The sequence below is a fragment of the Myxocyprinus asiaticus genome, chromosome 46 (genome assembly GCF_019703515.2).
Source record: "Myxocyprinus asiaticus isolate MX2 ecotype Aquarium Trade chromosome 46, UBuf_Myxa_2, whole genome shotgun sequence".
NCBI lineage: Eukaryota > Metazoa > Chordata > Actinopteri > Cypriniformes > Catostomidae > Myxocyprinus > Myxocyprinus asiaticus.
The window spans coordinates 22,533,949-22,551,966 of record NC_059389.1 but is presented as its reverse complement, the minus strand read 5'-3'; the positions used below and the strand labels follow the sequence as shown (position 1 = coordinate 22,551,966).

The 18,018-nt window shown below is 38.3% G+C and overlaps 1 protein-coding gene across 1 annotated transcript in view; it reads left to right on the top strand.

Moving 5' to 3' along the window:
* The first annotated feature begins 6,547 nt into the window (after nucleotides 1-6,547).
* ces2b (carboxylesterase 2b) overlaps nucleotides 6,548-18,018 on the top strand; it is a 38,379-nt gene continuing 26,908 nt past the window's right edge. Inside the window, exons 1-17 of the mRNA XM_051689101.1 lie at nucleotides 6,548-6,681; nucleotides 6,894-7,083; nucleotides 7,207-7,345; nucleotides 9,721-9,854; nucleotides 11,662-11,815; nucleotides 11,957-12,061; nucleotides 12,192-12,290; nucleotides 12,433-12,579; nucleotides 13,486-13,563; nucleotides 13,845-13,992; nucleotides 14,103-14,252; nucleotides 16,198-16,270; nucleotides 16,427-16,587; nucleotides 16,678-16,867; nucleotides 16,999-17,137; nucleotides 17,260-17,393; nucleotides 17,728-17,881. Coding sequence (XP_051545061.1) covers nucleotides 6,600-6,681; nucleotides 6,894-7,083; nucleotides 7,207-7,345; nucleotides 9,721-9,854; nucleotides 11,662-11,815; nucleotides 11,957-12,061; nucleotides 12,192-12,290; nucleotides 12,433-12,579; nucleotides 13,486-13,563; nucleotides 13,845-13,992; nucleotides 14,103-14,252; nucleotides 16,198-16,270; nucleotides 16,427-16,587; nucleotides 16,678-16,867; nucleotides 16,999-17,137; nucleotides 17,260-17,393; nucleotides 17,728-17,881 — 2,277 coding nt within the window. The 5' untranslated portion in view covers nucleotides 6,548-6,599. The remainder of the gene's footprint in view (nucleotides 6,682-6,893; nucleotides 7,084-7,206; nucleotides 7,346-9,720; nucleotides 9,855-11,661; nucleotides 11,816-11,956; nucleotides 12,062-12,191; nucleotides 12,291-12,432; nucleotides 12,580-13,485; nucleotides 13,564-13,844; nucleotides 13,993-14,102; nucleotides 14,253-16,197; nucleotides 16,271-16,426; nucleotides 16,588-16,677; nucleotides 16,868-16,998; nucleotides 17,138-17,259; nucleotides 17,394-17,727; nucleotides 17,882-18,018) is intronic.

The window sequence follows — 18,018 nt, the reverse complement described above, 5'->3', positions numbered from 1 at the left end:
GTCTGATATGTCACAAGTGGCCCACTGCTAAAATTATGGAACACAGCCGACTGACGGTTTTGGCAGTTAAAACTTGCAGAGCCCAGCTATCTCTGACCCTCCGATCCTGCTTGGTGTGGATGCAGGTATAGACTGCAGGTATAACCTTAGTTGCAAAAAGTTAAGTCATGGTACTTAATGTTCAGTTTCCAGTCTTGTTTTTACTGTCAAGTGGAAAAACATTCCTTAAATTACAATATATTAATTTTAGTTAGCTATGTAACTTTGTACAATGACTACTGAACTGTATAGCTAACTGACTTTCCACAAGCAGGGTTATATTAGCTAGCTCGTTCGTTGCTGTCTTGTTTATTAACGTTAGCTGAAATGATCTTGAATTAGCTAGCATTCTGTCATTAATCAATTCAGAATTATATTAATTAAACTTCATGGGAAAGTTGAATCTTGTGTGGATTATTTTGTGTAGGCTCCAATGATGTTGGATGTCGAGGTAGACAAGTGTATACTATTGCTGCCAGAAGTTAATGTCTTTTATTTTTTTACTTACGTTCATTTGATGCAGTCCAAAAGAATCCCTTGACATCGAGGGCAACAAATACAGAAATAGAGTCCATAATGAAATGGTGGCTACAGCTGGCTTCAGACTGCAAAGGAGGAAGAGACTCAAAAAAGGAGTAATAACCTGCCCTTACCATGCACTCACACACTTACATTAATAAAACCAGTTAATTTATTAAATTAACTGTAATTGATAAAATCAGTAATTGATCAAATCAGTCAGTGCAGTTCAACATCCCTTTTTTGCATGTACAACAGGAAAATATATCCACCCCATTCCCAGTTCATTTCTGTTCTACACGTTAAAAGAACTAAATCATCTAATTTAAAGGGATAGTTCACCCAAAAATGAAAATTAATTAATTCAATCTTTTACTCACCCTCATGACGTCCCAAATGTGTATGACTTTCTTTCTTCAGAAGAACACAAACAAAGATGTTTAGAAGAATATTTCAGCTCTGTTGGTCCATACAATGCAAGTGAATGGTGGTCAGATCTGGATGGTCCAAAAATGACATAAAGGAAACATAAAAGTTATCCATAACACATGAAGCCTGCCCAGTGTTCCCTAGATATTGTTGCCTCTCGCCTCCTTATTCAGGTTCTGGATGCTGTCAGTTTAAGTCTGCTGTCAATAGTGAACTGCAGTTTAGTAAATGGTACCATGCCATCCTGTTTTAAACATGCTGTGGTGCAACCTCTTCTTAAAAAGCCCAATCTTGATCCAACAGTATTAAATACTTATCGGCCAATTTCAGAATTGCCCTTTATATAAAAATCCTAGAGAAGGTTGTTTATCATCAGCTCTCTACTTTTTTTTTTTAATGGAAATGGTATTTTTGATCAATTTCAATCTGGTTTTAGAGCACAACACAGCACAGAGTCTGCCCACCACAAAGTGTCTAATGATCTGTTGCTGGCTGTTGATTCAGGCTATTGTGCAATTCTAGTCCTCCTTGATCTTAGTGCCACGTTTGACACCATAGAACATGGAATACTGCTGGAGCGTTTAAGATGGTGGGCAGGGATTCAAGGGACTGCCCTTGAACGGTGTTCCTCCTGTCTTAAAGAGAGATCTCTCTCTGTCGAATTGGGAAATGTTTCCTCCTCCTCTGCACCCATCAGGGGCGGACTTCTGCATATCACGACGCCGTTTTGTGGTGCTTCCCCATTTCACAGCCGGCCCACTGGGAAAAGTCCCGGTTCTCCCAGTGGCCAGTCTGCCACTAGCACCCATTACCTGTGGGGTTCCTCAAGGCTCTATTCTGGGCCCAGTTTTATTTTATTTATATATGCTTCCTTTGGCCCATATTTGTCAAAAACACAACATATCCTACCACTGTTATGCTGATGATACTCAGCTTCATCTCCCTCTAAAGCCAGGGGATAATTCTGCTTTACATTCACTTTTTCACTGTTGTTATGATATTAAAAAGTGGATGGCAAGTAACTTTCTCCAGCTTAAGGAGTCAAAAACTGAACTGGTAGTGTTTGGCCCCCCTGACTCAACTAAACATATAATTAATCATCTAGGCCCCCTTACCTCTAATTTACACAATCAAGCGAGAAATCTTGACATGACTTTTGATTCCGATTTAAAGTTTGATAAACATATAAATTCTGTGGTAAGAAGTGGCTTCTTCCAACTAAGGGCCATTGCGAAATTGAAACCTTTTCTGTCTTTTTATGATCTGGAGGTTGTTATACATGCTTATATTTCTTCCAGACTGGATTACTGTAACTCATTGTATTATGGTATTTCTCAAGCCTGATTGTCACTTCTGCAGTTAGTTCAAAATGCTGCTTCTAGGCTTCTGACTGGAACTAGGAAGCATGCTAATACATCACCTGTGTTGGCTTCTCTCCACTGGCTCCCAGTTCAATTCAGAATTCAGTATAACATTTTATGATTTGATTTAAGGGTCTTAATGGCATGGCACCTCCTTACATTGCAGAACTCCTTCAGCAATATACTACTTCTAGACCTCTAAGGTCATCACAGAGTCTTCTTTTAATCATTCCTAGGTCTTGTTTAAAATAGAAAGGAAATTGTACCTTCTCTGTTGCAACTCCTCACATTTGGAATAGTTTGCCTCTCCATATCAGATCCTGTACTACAGTTGAAGTTTCTTGTGATTTCTATTCAAGTATACAATGGAATTCAATGTCATTTCATCAGGTTTGCAGTGCAACTTACAGACATGACAATAAACAACACACTGTGAGCGATGCAAACATTAAAGATGTAACATTATACATTGATGTAGAAATACTTTTGGCTACAATTTACTTCCGTTTACTTTTATATATATTTTTTTGTAATAAACTTTTTTTTTAATTAATTCTTACAATAATAAAGAAAAGCAAAAACATACAGTATATACATACAATCAACATTTAAACAACCACAACCACCCCTCCCCCTCCCAATCCCCAACCCCGCACCAACCCCCAACAAACATCCCCATGGTCACACATGAGTATATATATACACACACACACACACACACACACACACACACACACAAAAGCAAGCAAACAAACAAACAGATACTTTCTATATATTTCTATATATTTCCCAACAAACAAATCTAAGTTACCCCTTCTTCCAAATGACACCTCCTCAAAAGCCGCCACCCTCACCATCTCCATGCACCACTCCCGAAATGGGGGCGCTCCGGCTGACCTCCAACCCCTCAAAATAATCTGCTTGGCGATCATCACACTGGTCAGAGCCCAGTTCTCTGTGTGACTATTCCCCACAGCGATGACCGCCCAATTGCCCAAAACACAGAGTCTGGAGCAAAACGTAATCCGAGTGCCCAACACTTCAACCAGAATACCTGGATCTCAACACACAACCAAAAAACATGGGCCGTGTCTCCATCCTCCGAATGGCATCGCCAGCAGGTGGGTGTGACTTTAAGAACAAGCCTATACAATCTAGAGGGGGTCCAATAAAATCTATGTAAAATCTTGAATTGCATAAGCATGCCCTTGTATCTCTAGATGCAGACTTGACATTTTTAGAATACAGTTGATATTTTTAAATCTCATTTGAAGACTCATCTCTTCTCTCTTGCTTTTGACTGTGTCTAGTGTGTGTAACTACATTTATTTGTGTTGCTTTATTATTTATGTTCTCTGAATGTGCATGATTTATTTCTGTTTCCTTTATGTAAAGCACTGTGGCCAACATGTGTTGTTTTTAAATGTGCTCTAGAAATAAATGTGATTGATTGATTGACTGATTGATAAGACTCCAGCGATATAATAAGTGTGGGTGAGAAACAGATCAATATTAATTTTTTTTTTTTAAATATATTTTTACTATAAATCTACACTTTATCTTTCACTTTTACATCTGAAAGTCACATGTGAAGCCTGTTTAGTTTCACCTTCACATCTGAAAATTAAAGTGGAGATTTAGAGTAAAAAATGACTTAAATATTTTGATCAGTTTCTCACCCACACCTATTATATAGCTTCTGAAGATATGGATTTAAACATTAGAGTCTTATGGATTACTTCTGTTTCCTTTATGTTATTTTTGGAGCAACAGAGGTCTGATCACCATTCACTATCATTGTATGGACCTACAGAGCTGAAATATTCTTCTAAAAATATTTGTTTATGTTCAGCAGAAGAAAGAAAATAATACACATCTGGGATGTCATGAGGGTGAGTAAATGATGTGAACTATCCCTTTAAACTCTTTTGCACTTCTCTGTATTGACAACTGATGAACTTTAACACAAATAAATATCATTCATTCCAACTGTTCTGCACTTCTCTGTATTGACAACTCGTGAACTTTAACAAAAATGAAAATCATTCATTCCAACTGTTCTGCACTTCTCTGTATTGACAACTCGTGAACTTTAACAAAAATGAAAATCATTCATTTAAACTGTTCTGCACTTCTCTGTATTGACAACTGATGAACTTTAACAAAAATAAAAATCATTCATTTAAACTGCTTGTTTATGACAGCCCAGTTAACATCCATGTGGCATTCTCAGGCCACATCTGAACTATAAGGTCAATACTATGAGCTTTCTATGGGCCTCATCTGGTCCACACAAGTTCCTCCTTCAACTTACACACTGTGGGCCACGTCTGGGCCAGAACCATGCATTTAACAATCTCTGGGCCAAATCTGGGCCACACTAATCATCTCTACTCATAATAGTGCATAGGCCAGATCTGGCCCACACCCATTAGTTCTGCTCACTTTACATTGTGTGGGCCAGATCAGGGCCGAGGACCCAGATGTATCCTGGGCCAGAACTAAGTCAAGTGATGTGGCCCACAAGTGGGCCAGACAGATTTTGCTAACTGATCTTAGATTTGTAAGGGGACATGGGGAAAAGTAATAATTACCAGAGATTCTCCCTGATTTTAATCCCATGCAAACTCGTCATTCCAGTCATTTTTATGGACTTTTTCTGGACTGCATGTTCCCACTTCGATAAAGATTATAGCGTAGCTATTTTACCTTCTATAAAATGCCTGGTAAAATAACCCCTTGTTATAATCCCACTCTTTCACAATTTGAGCCTGATGAATCTTGGCATTGTCGTCCTGGAATATGCCCGTGCTGTCAGGGAAGATAAAATCCATTGATGGAATAACCTGGTCATTCAGTACATTCAGGTATTCAGCTGACTTCATTTTATTGCCACATAACATTGCTGAGCCTAGACCTGACCTATTGAAGCAACCCCAGATCATAACACTGCCTTCAGAGGCTTGTGCAGTGGGCACTATGCATGATGGGTGCATCGCTTCATGCGCTTCCCCTCTTACCCTGACGCGCCCATCGCTTTGGAAAAGGGTAAATCTAAACTCTTCAGACCACATGACCTTTTTCCATTGCTCCACAGTCCAATCTTTATGCTCCCTAGCAAACTGAAGTAGTTTTTTCCCGATTAGCCTCACTAACAAGTGGCTTTCTTGTGGCCACACAATTTAGCCCCAATCCTGTAAGTTCTCATCGCATTGCACGTGTGGAAATGCTCTTACTTTCACTATTAAACATAGACGTGAGTTCTACTGTCGATTTTTTTACGATGTGACTTCACCAAGCGTTTTAGTGATCTAAGATCATGATCATTCAAGATTTTTTCCTGACCACATTTCTTCCGTGAAGCTGATGGTTCACCACTATCCTTCCAGGTTTTAATAATGTGTTGGACAGTTCTTAATCCAATTCCAGTGATTTCAGCAATCTCCTTTGTTGTTTTCTTTGCTTGATGCAGGCCAATAATTTGCCCCTTCTGAAACACAGTAACATCTTTTCCACGACCACGGGATATATCTTCTGACATGGTTGTTTAAGAAATGAGAAGCTACACACTGCATCAGTTAGGATTAAAAGAATTGTTGCCAGCTGAAACATATTAATCACTGCAATAATGATCCAATCATTGGCTCTTAAGTATCTGCTTATTTAAATCCAAAAAATGTTTTTTTTTTTTTTTTTTTTGGCCAGCAGGCAGTGTACAATTAAGCAACAACACAAAAAGCCAAAAAAGAAGAGTGAACTGCAGTAGCACTGATGAACAGTAGGGGTCGACAGAGCAGAGAACAGCGGAACGTGTATTTCAACACCAATATATTAATGCTTTATCAAGAAGCTTCAACAGGTTACAAATGCTTCAAGGGAGGGCTGTAAGCTAAATTTCCCACAAATATGGTAATGTATGTTGCTCACAGTGAATTTGCACTCAAAGCAAACAAAACAAAAATAACATAAAACGTGATGTCTCTTTTGTGCTGAGAAGGTAAGCGCAGAAGTTCATTAAAAACGGGGTTTCAGCATCTGAAAATATTGTCCTTTTCAAAAATTATCCCCATTTGCTCTGCATTTTGCAAAGCATGATTCTGACAGTTTTAAACGGAATTACGATGTATCTGGCAACCCCGTATTCAGAGACGAAGTTCAAGGCTTTGTAAGATTACATAACTCACTGAGCCTGAAAAACATTTCCAAACTCTTACAGTTGAGAGCTGTGAACTCACACTGCACACACACGGCATGGCAATAAGGGTATCAGCCTTGTTTTTAACTTGCATCCTGATTGCAGGGACTTATTCAAGCACAACAAATGCAAACGATGGTAAGTGACAGTGTTTATGTCTCTTCTAGCAGTTACACATGGAGATAAACAAACCTCAGTTTGCAGAGGATACTTTGACAGACCAGAAATGTAGGTCAATTACCATTATAGTTAAAGATCATTTACATTTTAGGCTAAAAGTGCTACTTATATTTATTGTAGTAACTGGAATATAACAATATTCTTGCCTTTTTAAAATTGATTATATACAGGACCTGTCCTGCAAACCAAATCAGGAGCCCTGAAAGGTGCACACATTACTGCACAGGGGAAGGAAACAGTGATCTATTCCTACCTGGGCATACCATTTGCCAAGCCACCTGTGGGCCCATTGAGACTGGCTCCACCCCAGCCTGCAGAGAGATGGGACGGAGTGAGAGATGCCACACAGCAGCCACCCATGTAAGAATAAAACAAAACTAATCACCCTGTTAAAAATGGGAAATAAAAAAATAAATAAAAAAAGTCAACATAAACTTTTATACACCACAATACAATTTTATTTACTCTGTGTGTCTATCGCAGGTGTCTGCAGGGGAAGCAGTTAATAGTAGACTTGTTAGCTAATGTGTCTATGAAAATGGAGATTCCTGACTCATCCGAGGACTGCCTTTACCTCAATGTTTACACTCCTTCTAAACCTGTGGAAAATGCCAAGTTACCTGTAAGTCTTTTGATTATGCTTTTGTTGCATTTTAGGTATACAGGTGCATCTCAATAAATTAGAATGTCGTGGAAAAGTTCATTTATTTCAGTAATTCAACTCAAATTGTGAAACTCGTGTATTAAATAAATTCAGTGCACACAGACTGAAGTAGTTTAAGTCTTTGGTTCTTTTAATTGTGATGATTTTGGCTCACATTTAACGAAAACCCACCAATTCACCATCTCAAAAAATTTGAATATGGTGACATGCCAATCAGCTAATCAACTCAAAACACCTGCAAAGGTTTCCTGAGCCTTCAAAATGGTCTCTCAGTTTGGTTCACTAGGCTACACAATCATGGGGAAGACTGCTGATCTGACAGATCAATAATTGACACCCTTCACAAGGAGGGTAAGCCACAAACATTCATTGCCAAACAAGCTGGCTGTTCACAGAGTGCTGTATCCAAGCATGTTAACAGAAAGTTGAGTGGAAGGAAAAAGTGTGGAAGAAAAAGATGCACAACCAACCGAGAGAACCGCAGCCTTATGATTGTCAAGCAAAATCGATTCAAGAATTTGGGTGAACTTCACAAGGAATGGACTGAGGCTGGGGTCAAGGCATCAAGAGCCACCACACACAGACATGTCTAGGAATTTGGCTACAGTTGTCGTATTCCTCTTGTTAAGCCACTCCTGAACCACAGACAATGTCAGAGGCGTCTTACCTGGGCTAAGGAGAAGAAGAACTGGACTGTTGCCCAGTGTTCCAAAGTCCTCTTTTCAGATGAGAGCAAGTTTTGTATTTCATTTGGAAACCAAGGTCCTAGAGTCTGGAGGAAGGGTGGAGAAGCTCATAGCCCAAGTTGCTTGAAGTCCAGTGTTAAGTTTCCACAGTCTGTGATGATTTGGGGTGCAATGTCAGCTGCTGGTGTTGGTCCATTGTGTTTTTTGAAAACCAAAGTCACTGCACCCGTTTACCAAGAAATTTTGGAGCACTTCATGCTTCCTTCTGCTGACCAGCTTTTTAAAGATGCTGATTTCATTTTCCAGCAGCATTTGGCACCTGCCCACACTGCCAAAAGCACCAAAAGTTGGTTAAATGACCATGGTGTTGGTGTGCTTGACTGGCCAGCAAACTTACCAGACCTGAACCCTATAGAGAATCTATGGGGTATTGTCAAGAGGAAAATGAGAAACAAGAGACCAAAAAATGCAGATGAGCTGAAGGCCACCGTCAAAGAAACCTGGGCTTCCATACCACCTCAGCAGTGCCACAAACTGATCACCTCCATGCCACGCCGAATTGAGGCAGTAATTAAAGCAAAAGGAGCCCCTACCAAGTATTGAGTACATATACAGTAAATTAACATACTTTCCAGAAGGCCAACAATTCACTAAAAATGTTTTTTTTATTGGTCTTATGATGTATTCTAATTTTTTGAGATGGTGAATTGGTGGGTTTTTGTTAAATGTGAGCCAAAATCATCACAATTAAAAGAACCAAAGACTTAAACTACTTCAGTCTGTGTGCATTGAATTTATTTAATACACGAGTTTCACAATTTGAGTTGAATTACTGAAATAAAGGAACTTTTCCACGACATTCTAATTTATTGAGATGCACCTGTATATGCACCGATCAGCCACAACATTATAACCACATGCCTAATATTGTGTAGGTCCCCCTCATGCCACCAAAACGGCGCCAACCCACATCTCAGAATAGCATTCTGAGATGTTATTCTTCTCACTACAATTGTACAGAGCGGTTATCTGAGTTACCATAGACTTTGTCAGTTCAAACCAGTCTGACCATTCTCTGTTGACCTCTCTCATCAACAAGGCATTTCCGTCCACAGAACTGCCACTTACTGGATGTTTTTGTTTTTTGCACCATTCGGAGTAAATTCTAGAGACTGTTGTGTGTGAAAATTCCAGGAGATCAGCAGTTACAGAAATACTCAAACCAGCCCATCAGGCACCAACAATCATGCCACGGTCCAGATCATTGAGATCACATTTTTTTCCCCATTCTGATGGTTGATGTGAACATTAACTGAAGCTCCTGATCCGTATCTGCATAATTTTATGCACTGCACTTCTGCCACACGATTGGCTGATTAGATAACAGTATGGATGATTTTTGGTGCCAGATGGGCTGGTTTGAGTATTACTGTAACTGCTGATCTCCTGGGATTTTCACGCACAACAGTCTCTAGAATTTATTCCAAATGGTGTCAAAAACAAAAAACCTTTTTGTGTCACGAGAGGGTCCTACACAATATTAGGCAGGTGGTTTTAATGTTGTGGCTAATCTGTGTATATTAATGTGTGTAATTCTAGTTGTTTTAAATGGTTAAATTGTTGTTTTTTATGTTTGGTGTGCCAAAGGTTATGGTTTGGATTCATGGTGGAGGTTTGTCTATGGCCTCTGCTTCCATGTTTGACGGACATGTTTTGGCTGCCTATCAGAATGTAGTTGTTGTCTTGATTCAATACAGGCTTGGACTACTTGGATTTTTCAGGTAAAAAAAAATGAAGTAAATATAACACTTATATTAAGATCCAAGAAACAAAATTCAATATTGTGAATTTATATCAAATATAAATTAAATATATAATCTCTAGGTTCAGCGTAAGCATAAAGGCTTGGTCACATTCACCCTTGCACAGCAAAATTTCTCAAGCGAAGAAGGCTTAGTCAAAATTATAAGTGAGTGTGAAACTCTTACATGCTATGTAAGAAGGACCACCCCACTGCCAAACCAGTCAGCCTGCTATTAGTCAATGTTGCAAATTTGCATGTAAAAGTTTAACAAACTTGAACCCCACTCAAAATTTGCAGACTGATCTCACAGTGAAATCGGAAACAGTAGTCTGACTTTTCTTTAGCTGAAATCGGTCTGTGCTTACAGAAATTTGAAACACTGCCCCAGTGGCCAAAGCGGAAATTGTTGTTAGGCGTATAGGCACGTGTGAGCTCAACTTTCCGGATATAATGTCCACAGAGGGGTGCCAAAAGCGAGTTGTGAAACAAGTTGTTTTCAGCTATATAGGCTGTAATACAGCCCAACCTATACCCCAAACTTAAACCTATCCATCAATGGAGTAAAATTTTAATGTTAGAGGCAAAAATGCAACTTCCAAATTGCGCTCGTAACTGATTATGCAAACACAATCACTTCCTGGTTTCAACGAAGGATTTTGCAACGTGCTTCTGGTCGCGCCACAAGGTGAAGGAAAACATGCTGGAGCTGATGCAAAAATATTTGATAGCAGATGCCACTTGTCAGTAAGTCACACTTAATGTGTGATCATGTTGAAATTTGAATAGGGAAATTTTATCGTCACCGAGGTCCATCAGCTTGAATTTCTGATTAAGATGACTCTGGCCAGGTCCACAATAATCCGTTTAAATCTGAAAACTGTTTTCAGTTTTTTAATGTTTCCCAAATTATGTGGTTATGGAAAGCGTTTTCGAAAGTCTCCATTTTCTGTGGAGGAAAACACCATTTCAGTGTGGCAGTCGTAAACATAGTGAAATCAGTGTTTTCAAATGTACTGTATTAGGCCACGTCCAGTTTTCAGTTTCCTATTGTCATCGTTTTCCGAAGTATGCGGTATTGGAGAGCGTTTTTGAAAGTCTCCATTTTCAGTGTCATTCCACTGTGGATGAGGGCCGTAAATGTCTCTAATCCTGTAATCTGGAACATTTAGCAAATGTGGCAACAATTTAGGTCCCCGCTGAAACACAGGTGAAAATCTGTCCAGGTGTTAAAGACGTAATAACATATGACAAAACAATCTGTATAACAGTTAAAGTTTGGCACAGCTAACCATGTGATGTGTCTTTGGACTTTAAACTTGAAATACAATAAACCTAAAGACCAACAAGCTATTAAGTCCCAATCACTAATGACTTACAGTTTTTGTTGAGAGACATGTTTATAGATGTCTTATTTCAATTCTGTGGCATATTGAAATCAATTTTGGGGGGGGGGGTGGGTGTTCATAAGTTTTAAGTATCAGACTGTCCTCATTGAAAGTAGTTACCAAGTGGTTTCGTATGTCTCACTACTCTCATTCATGTATGACTGGACTTTGTGTTCAAGAAATTACTGTAACCTGGTCTTTGAACACCATTGATTTGATAGCATAAAACAAATTTGATTGGTACAGCGGAGTAGGGTAGACATCTAAGTTGTATTATGAGCAGACCTGTTCAATTACTTAAATGGTAAAGTGTGTAATTACTGTGCCACTAGTGTAACAAAATGCAATTGCAAAAAGAACACTTGCATATGACTTGTATGATGAACTTCTGTCCTTCAGCACAGGAGATGAACATGCACCAGGAAACTATGGTCTTCTGGATCAAGTGGCAGCACTCCAGTGGGTTCAGGAGAACATCCACAGCTTTGGTGGAGATCCTGGATTAGTGACTATCTTTGGAGAATCTGCAGGAGGTGTCAGTGTGTCTTTGCATGTAGGAATTGGAAATTCTTATGTATACATGTGCATATAAAATACAGACACCTTTTTGAATTTTAGGGTAACTGACTTCATACATGTTATTACAAAAATGGTTAAGAAATAAGTGAAGTACTTTCTGAAATACTTTCTGTAGGTTCTTTCACCATTGTCTTCAAACCTCTTCCATCATGCTATCGCCGAGAGTGGTACTGCAACAATGGATGCTATCATGAGTCCCAACCCTCTGCCAATAGCTCAGGTAAATTACGCTTGATTTTTCCTCAGGAAGCCTTGTTATTATGTTATGACTGAAGTATACTTTTTGATGTATGCATAATTGTACTCAACACAACAAGTTAGAAATGTAATGTAAAAATGTTTTTCTCTAGGCTGTAGGTAATATATCTGGCTGTGATATTTCCAGCACAAAGAAGATTGTTGAATGTGTCATGCAGTTGTCAGAAGAGGGCATCTTGAAGATGGCTCAGGTCTATTTATCTACTGGATTATCTATTATTGTTTGGATGCATTTGTTGCCAAGTCTTTAACCATTTTTTATTTCTTTGTTTACACTTTAAGTTCATGCTATGTGCTAAAGGTTGTGTTTGCATGTGTTTGCTCATAAAACAGGAGAATCCAATGTTTCGTTATGGAGTGACAACAGATGGCCATTTCCTTCCAAAACCTGTAGAAGACCTTCTTTCAACCAACAAGTTTAACAAAGTGCCTCTCATCACTGGAGTTACTGATGATGAGTGTGGATATATGCTGCCTAATGTACAGATTGTTTTTTTTTTTTTTTACTTTTAAATTCTTTTACTGTAAAAATACTAGTCTAAGGGCCTGCTCACACAGGACACGTTTTTGGCATCCTTTGTTTTTTTTTGTAAACATCCGCTAGACAAATGTTTTTGTCCATTTAAATGTGTCTCACTGCTTTTCAGCGCCTCACGTCATGAGTGTGTCATTTTTAAAGCTGAAGCGGGTAGATTTTGTTAATGTTAAAAGCAATGTTAAAATTCTTTCTCCTATCTCAGCTTTATATTCAGAGACAAAGGATTCAGTCATGAAGTTCAGTCACGAAACTACATGGCGCAAGCTGATAGGTCTTTTGAACCTGTAATCTGTAAAGCCAATCAACTTGCGAACTCTCTCTTTGTCTAGCATTTAAATTCCCTCAGTTGTTTGCAGATAAGCCTGTTTCACTGCAACGTGCTACTAGAGTTTTCACTCTGAAACCCTCCTCCACCCCAGCATCACATGCCTAATTCTTATGTATGTCTAATTCTGCAGCAGCAGAGCAGATTTCTGCCCGCCAAGGCTAGACCTACCAACCTGTCGTATCCATTATACCAGCTTAAAGGAATATTCCGGGTTTAATACAAGTTAAAGTCAATCGACAGCATTTGTGGCATAATGTTGATACCACAAAAACTGAATTTGAAATAGTTTTGTGTGGTAATCAATAATATGCCACAAATGCTGTCGTTTGAGCATATCTTGTATTAACCCTGGAATATTCCTTTAAATTTGTCATGACTGAACAATAAATAGGCCATTTTGCTTTTTTTTGTGTGAACAGCCCCTAAGTGGTGTAACACCATTTATTTCTAAAACTTGGAACTATTGTAATACGGTCTGAATTTTACATCATGTTCATATTCAACGTTTGCCTTTCTATAGTTCATGTCACCTCCAGGGTGGACAGATGGGATGGACCGAGAGCAGATCATGCCATTTTTGCAGATGTTTTTTCCTGGTGTAAGGGACTATACATTTTTAAATACATGTCTGCCAGGGTCAATAAAAAATGTTTGTGTTCATGTTTTTTATTAGTAATAATAGGTAGCTGAATACTAATAAGCTGAGTGCACACTGTAGGGATTTTATACATTACTTTGTTGTAGGTGACAAAATTCTCAGATCGTAAAAGATATGGCATTTTATGGCACAGTTGTCAGTCTTGGGTCGCTTACGCTGGTTAATTGCCTTTGTAATGAATGTTAGCCACTGACAGTGTTTTTATTTTCCTTTCCTTTTAGATTCAGGATCAGTCAACTGTTGAGCTTATATTAAATGAATATCTTGGCACATCTACTGACAGGATTAAAATCCGTGATGGATTTAGAGAGATGTTGGGTGACTTTTTCTTCAATATACCAGCTCGCAAAATAGCAAATTACCACAGAGGTAAGAGTTACCTCTGTTTGTTCGTTTTGTTGGAAAATGCTGTTTTCTCTTTGCTATGCATCATATAGATAATTATGACAGTTAAATTATAGATTTTTTATTCTTATTAGATGCTGGTGCACCAGTATATGTGTATGAATTCCAGCAACCTCCCAGTATACTTAAAAAGCAAAGACCCAGTTTTGTTGGAAGTGACCATGGAGATGAGCTTTTCTTTGTTCTTGGCTACTGCTTTGCAAATGGACATATAAAGGTGGAAGGTACAATCCAAATGATATTAGAAAACATACACATTGTTTTTAGGATTGATATATTAAAGGGGTTATGACATACTCCAATACCGATACTTCTATTAAACTGATTTTTTTTGCGATTTCTCGGGATAAAATGGGTAATTAAAAATATTATTTTTAGTCATAATTCAAGTCATTCATTTTTTATTTTATTTTTATTTTTTTACATTTGTGAGCCTAAACATAAAATTATTAGACTTCTGTTTTGTTTACCCCTACAAAAATGAACCATGGTTTCACTACAGTAACTATAGTTCAACCATAGTATTTAGTTAAACCATAGTTACTACACAATTAACCATGGTTACTACAATATTACTTTAGTAAAACCATGGTTAACTATTTTATTTAATTATTTATTGACAACAATTACCCACAAACACATTATAAGAAATGTCACCTTTAGATATGTTGTTATTTTAGTGTGAATTTGCTCCAGAAGCTGTTTCTCTGATTTTCTATCATTACCTCTACAAAGCACTGATCCCTCTTGTTTGAACGAGTCTTGTGATGGCACAAGCGCTTGTCTGTTTGTGTCTTTAAGCATTTTAAGATGAGTGGAAGAAGAAATATGTTCCCATCCTGCACAAATATTTGCTAATATAGCCTAATCCTTTTTATTTCACTTTGAAGATTATTGTTCTTGTTCATGGTAACCAAATAATATCCCTAGTTAAAAAAAAAAATGTTAGAATCAATATTTTTGTTTGAGGATCGATATTTTTGATACAACACCAGTATCGGAAGTATCGATACTTAGGATCGATCTGCCCATCCCTACTCCACACTACATTTCAGGGTTAACACATAACATACACCCTACACATTTCATCTGAATATATGAAACTGTTCACTCAAGCATCACCATAAAATATTAAACAGTCATGACTTATGAAATATTCATGAATACAATTGTTTACTTACAGATTTGCAGTCCAATAGTGTTTTAACTGCCCCATCCTTCAATAACAGTTCCTTTGCAAAGCCTGAATTATTTTGTGACTAATCCAATCCATAATGTTGGGGGCTTCAACAGGCCAAAGCAGAGACGCTGATCTTCACATCTTACAAATTCCGTGTTTGTTTATACACAGGACTGCATGTGTTTCTCCCAGTCAGTGGCAGCATCAGAATGAGACACGTTTTTAAAAGTTGCACTTGTACCGCTCTTAAAACGTGGCGCACATCGCTGAAAACGTATCAAAGCGATCAAAGATGTCCATGTAGTGCATGATTACAAAAGACCAACAATTAAAAATAGCACAGGTGGGTGCAAAAACGGTCTAGGATGCCTTAAAAAGAACACAACAGCATGATAGCGCAGCTGAATGAAACACAATGGGGGTCTCCATTTTAGAGTTATAACTTGACATTGCATCTTTTAACAGCAGAGCGATATGTATGATAACGGTTTATGTGGAAAAAATTTAAATCCAGGCAGACACATGAAGCTGTCCACTTTGGAGGAATCTCACATGACAGGCCATCTCTCCCCTCTTCACCTGTGTGACTGACTGAGCACCAGTGGGCGGGGCCAAGGGTGCAATGACGGAAAAATAGGCATTGCATATGCAGATGTATTTGGTCCTTGTGACGTCACATGGTCCACAAATTCCAAACGAGATGTTTTTGCAGCTATGTTTAAATAAATGCTCTTTTTTTATTAAGAAGTTTGTTTTCAGTTCTGAAACCTGCAGGATGTTTTTATAGTACAGTGACCTCTTATATGTCAAAAGATCAAGGAAAATTTGATTCCTCATGCCATAACCCCTTTAAGGAATCCCAGTATAAGATTGATTTTTATGGCACTTGTAGGTTTAACTGTAATCGTTGTCAATGTAATGAAACATTCATTAGGTAGTGACAGTCAGTCTGGTTTCATTCTTAATTTTCTTTCTGTTTGGTAATTCAGGTAAACTGACAGAGAAAGAAAATGAACTTTGTAGGACAATCATGGCTTATTGGGGGAACTTTGCTCGTACTGGGTAAGTGATTCTAACCACACCACAAATTACCACAAGTTACAAAAAGTGCTAAACCAGAACCCCATGTTTTTTTTGTGTGTGTGTTTTTTTTTTTGTTGTTTATATCCTCTGTATTATTTATAACCTATGTTTGGCTTTGTTTGTAACTGACGGCAGGTCTCCAAATGGTCCGGGCCTCACTCAATGGCCTAAATATGGAGCAGAGGCTGAGTATCTCGGCATTGGACTGGAACAGAAACCTGGAAAAGACCTGAAGGGAAAACACTATACTTTCATGACCCAAACCCTTCAGCAGATCATAAAAGACCGAAAGGAAGGCAAGTTATCAGTACCGGCTCTGTCTCAAAACGGGCTACTTAGACTTTCCGCATTAAAACTAAGAATTGCTACACATTTCTTTCTGGCAGGACCTGTAGTACATACCAAATTAGGAAGTCTAAGAGGTTCCTTCATGACTGTGAAGGGCAAGGAAACAATCATTAATAGTTACCTAGCTTTACCATTCGCAAAGCCGCCTGTGGGGCCCCTAAGACTGGCATCACCCCAACCTGCCGAGAAATGGGACGGAGTGAGAGATGCTACAAAACAGCCACCCATGTAAGACACAAAACGAATCAACCAGTAGGTAATGGGTAGTGGATGCCTTAGCGAAGCATCTTTATATGAAAAAAGACCAACTTCTATACAAATCAGTAATATCTGTAGTCCTTTGTGTTCCTTAATTGCAGGTGTCTTCAGATGAAGGAGATTCTCGTAGACTTAATAGCTAATTGGTCTATGACTATGGATATTCCTGAGGTATCAGAAGACTGTCTTTACCTCAATATTTACACTCCCTCTAAACCTGGAGACAATGCAAAGTTACCTGTAAGTCTTTGTTTGGACTTCATTTGATTGAAATTTGTTGAATTTTCATGCATAAATATTTGTTTAATATAAATAATGTCTATATTTTAAATAGTTTTTCTTTAATATTTGATGTGCAAAAGGTCATGGTTTGGATTCATGGTGGAGGTTTCAGTACGGGCTCTGCTTCCTTTTTTGATGGAGCTGCATTGGCGGCCTATCAGGATGTAGTTGTGGTCATGATCCAATACAGGCTTGGCTTACTTGGATTTTTTAGGTGAAAATGAAAGAAATTGTCACAACAACAGATGTAAAAGTTTGTTTTTCACTTAAAATCATGCCTTCTGCCTGTTTAAATCAAGATACACATGAACTCAACACCATATAATGACAAGAAACTGCACAAAAAGTCATTAATTATCATGGTGCTCTTGATTTGAATGTGTAGAAGCATGAATGAGATTTGACAGGTTTTTGGTGAAAAACTGTCATTTTTGTCTGTTCCTTATACAAAGTAGATGATAATTGAGTTGTTTGGATTACTTATAGACTACTTTTCAATTTTGGGTGAACTACCTCTTTGAGATCTAGTATAATGAACTGCCATTTAGCACAGGAGATGAACATGCACCAGGAAACTATGGTCTTCTGGATCAGGTGGCAGCACTTCAGTGGGTCCAGGAGAATATTCACAACTTCGGTGGAGATCCTGGATTAGTGACCATCTTTGGGGAATCTGCAGGAGGAGTCAGTGTGTCTTTACAAGTAGGGATTCACAATTACACACAGAGACTGGATAATATAATGTTTAGGGAAATCATATTGATCCTCTAAAATAGCAGTTTTGCAGCATTGCTTTGAAAGACCACAATTATATCATTTTTGTGGTTTTCATTGTTTTC